Below are 2,500 nucleotides of genomic sequence, written 5' to 3' on the forward strand. Positions count from 1 at the left end.
CTGATTGTCGTGTTCCGCCGAGCACACGCACAGGCAGCATTGTGATGCTCCTCCACGTTGATGCTTCCTAAGAGCTTGGCCAAGGAATGCCAGAGATAAAACCTTTTAGCAATTTTGAGAGAAATTATACGTTAATCATTGCAGTACACACTGTATACGCCTTAACAAAACATGGAAGCTCAAATGGTGCGTTTCCCAGCAACGGCTCAGCGGTTTTCGTTAACTAAATACATAGATACTTGTCCTTTGAAAATCGTTGGCGTAAACCATTTTTAAACATGTTTACCATTTCACGCTAAACGTTAGATGGTCAATTTAAAAAACTTTTACAAACCTCAGCTGTTACATAGCAATCATGGCAACAGGGCAATCAGCATATGGCGTGTAAAAGATTGCTTCTTAAAACATATGCCACGTATAGTGCGGGTGTTGCGCATCTCGTCATCTCGCCAAACGACGTCACCATTTTCGTTCGATTTTTGTGGCCGCAGAGGGAACAATCGCCTGCGAGAAACCGTTTCAGCATGGAACCGATACACTTCATTTAGTCGATTGAAGAGTCTTAGGTGGCCCTGAGCAATCTCCACGGTTGTCCACGGCACCTAACAGAAGTAGGGCAGGTTCGTTCCTCTCACTCTCTGCTACGCAACGCACACATAGCCGGTTACTAGATATTTTCAACTTACGTTCACCGTAGTACTCGAGGTTCGGACCATCCTGGTTGTTTTACTTGACGTGCCTCACGTGCCAACGACGATAAACGTAGTTTACCGCGGGAAAAGCGTCCTACCAAGCAAATGCACCTGGCCGGAAAACAACCATATGTTTCGATGGAACCCCCTTCCCCACCGTTTCAAATGTATTTTTTACCGGGTCACGTACTTCCAACATTTTGTCCACGCATTGCTGTGAGAAGCAGCAGACCCAAAGTGCTCCTGAAACCCCATTTGATGAGGACGAAGCGCAGCGATTGGCGCCGTTCTTCCCCCTCAGCTGCAAGGTGACGTAAGTGGCCCTTCTCTCCACCGTTCGCTGCGGTGCCGAGTGTCGCTGGGTTTTCTGGTGTAATGAGGCCCACTTCCAAGAGAGAGAGCGAGCAATCCCATAAAATAATCCACCAACGGGAAGTGGATCAGAGTGGAGCGAAGACAGCACCCATATGTCGTCTCAAGTGTCGCTGTGAAACAAGCTTGTTGGCCAAAATTCTACATGCCCCTTCCCAAAATCGCCATCAATGCGCCTATGACCTATGACATTTGCTTACCTTTTTTTCTTTGTGTTCCTTCCGGAGCGGGCTTTGTACTTTGGTTTGTGCTTTGTGCTACAGCCGCATCTGGCCACTTGCGGCAAGGCAAGGTTTGTCAAGAATCGAAATGGGTTCACGGTCAAGAAGTGTAATGGAATTTGTTAGTAAATCGCAGCGTTCAACTCGCTAGCCTGCTGTGTTGTGTATCACTTCCAAAACGGTGGGCGATGTTGTGTGGGATGAAGTTGCGCAAAATGCAGACTTCAAACAACGGAGTTGATTTCACTGTCGATAGGAATTTTCATCCACTACAACATTTTGTTGTTCGAGCACGATATGAATACACTTTTTCTAATTCGTGTTTTCCGTGTCACTTCCGTATGGAACTTTTTGTTCAGAAAACCGAAGGGGGGGGGGGGGGGGGGGTCACTCCATATTTAGCTAAACACACACACAAACACTTAGATTCTGGGAAAATGCAAAACAGCTTGAGTAATTTACTTTGCACTAGCAAAACGAAGCGGATTTCTTCTTGTTCCGTGATTAACTCCAAAAACAACTTGCCCGACTTAGCTTGGAGCGGGCATCAATAAAAAAAAAACACACAGACGACTGTGGTAACCTTCGATGGAAAACTTTTTGTCTCCTCACCAACACGCAAAACTCTGTGCTGAATCACCCGATAAAGAATCTCGGAACTGGCGAAAAACCTTACGAACTATTGCACTTTCAGGGAATAGGGAGTACGAATATGGATCGCCAATTCTTCGCACTAAACAACTTCACAATATGGAACACAAACCTTTTGCTCCCCGAGCCAGACCTTCGCGAGAAAACTTGCACCACGCACAACGGTTGAGAGAGGAATAAAAAAAAAGAATGGAGTTTTGACAGCTGTAGCTCGTTGGACAGTTTGTTGTTGCGGATGATGTGGACGCGGTGCTGTCGTGTTGCGTTGTTGCGGGGGAGGGGGGGGGAGATTTGTTATCAGAAAATAATTAAATTACTCATCACTAAGTACGCATGAAGTGAAAATCCTGAATTCAGTTCCACTTTCGCAGCGGTAAAATGGCTTTAATAAACATCGATGGTGATCCTTGGTAAGTAAGGCTTCCGTTTCCCCGATGAACGTCCTCAAAGCAAATGTTTTTCCCTCGAAGGTTGACCGATCTGGATGCCTGCGAAAGATTGAGCAACGAAATACAGTCCCAGCTAGCGGCTCGAAAGCGCGAGAACACCCTTTCCCGGGAGTAT

The 2,500-nt window shown here is 46.3% G+C and overlaps 2 protein-coding genes across 6 annotated transcripts in view; one reads left to right on the plus strand and one right to left on the minus strand.

Moving 5' to 3' along the window:
- The window catches only part of LOC125954818 (transmembrane protein 184B), a 20,164-nt gene extending 18,051 nt beyond the window's left edge, over nucleotides 1–2,113 (minus strand). The window contains exon 1 of one of the 5 annotated variants that reach the window (XM_049685434.1): nucleotides 2,049–2,113. The gene's annotated coding sequence lies outside the window, so the exon portion shown is untranslated. The other 4 variants (XM_049685433.1, XM_049685435.1, XM_049685437.1 and 1 more) reach the window with 4 other exon arrangements.
- Nucleotides 2,114–2,228: 115 nt separating this feature from the next.
- The window catches only part of LOC125954857 (syntaxin-8), a 1,060-nt gene continuing 788 nt past the window's right edge, over nucleotides 2,229–2,500 (plus strand). Inside the window, exons 1-2 of the mRNA XM_049685499.1 lie at nucleotides 2,229–2,346; nucleotides 2,407–2,500. The exon at nucleotides 2,407–2,500 is cut by the window's right edge and continues 409 nt beyond it. Of these exons, the coding sequence (XP_049541456.1) occupies nucleotides 2,315–2,346; nucleotides 2,407–2,500 (126 nt within the window). The 5' untranslated portion in view covers nucleotides 2,229–2,314. The remainder of the gene's footprint in view (nucleotides 2,347–2,406) is intronic.

This window comes from Anopheles darlingi, chromosome 3 (assembly GCF_943734745.1).
Source record: "Anopheles darlingi chromosome 3, idAnoDarlMG_H_01, whole genome shotgun sequence".
NCBI lineage: Eukaryota > Metazoa > Arthropoda > Insecta > Diptera > Culicidae > Anopheles > Anopheles darlingi.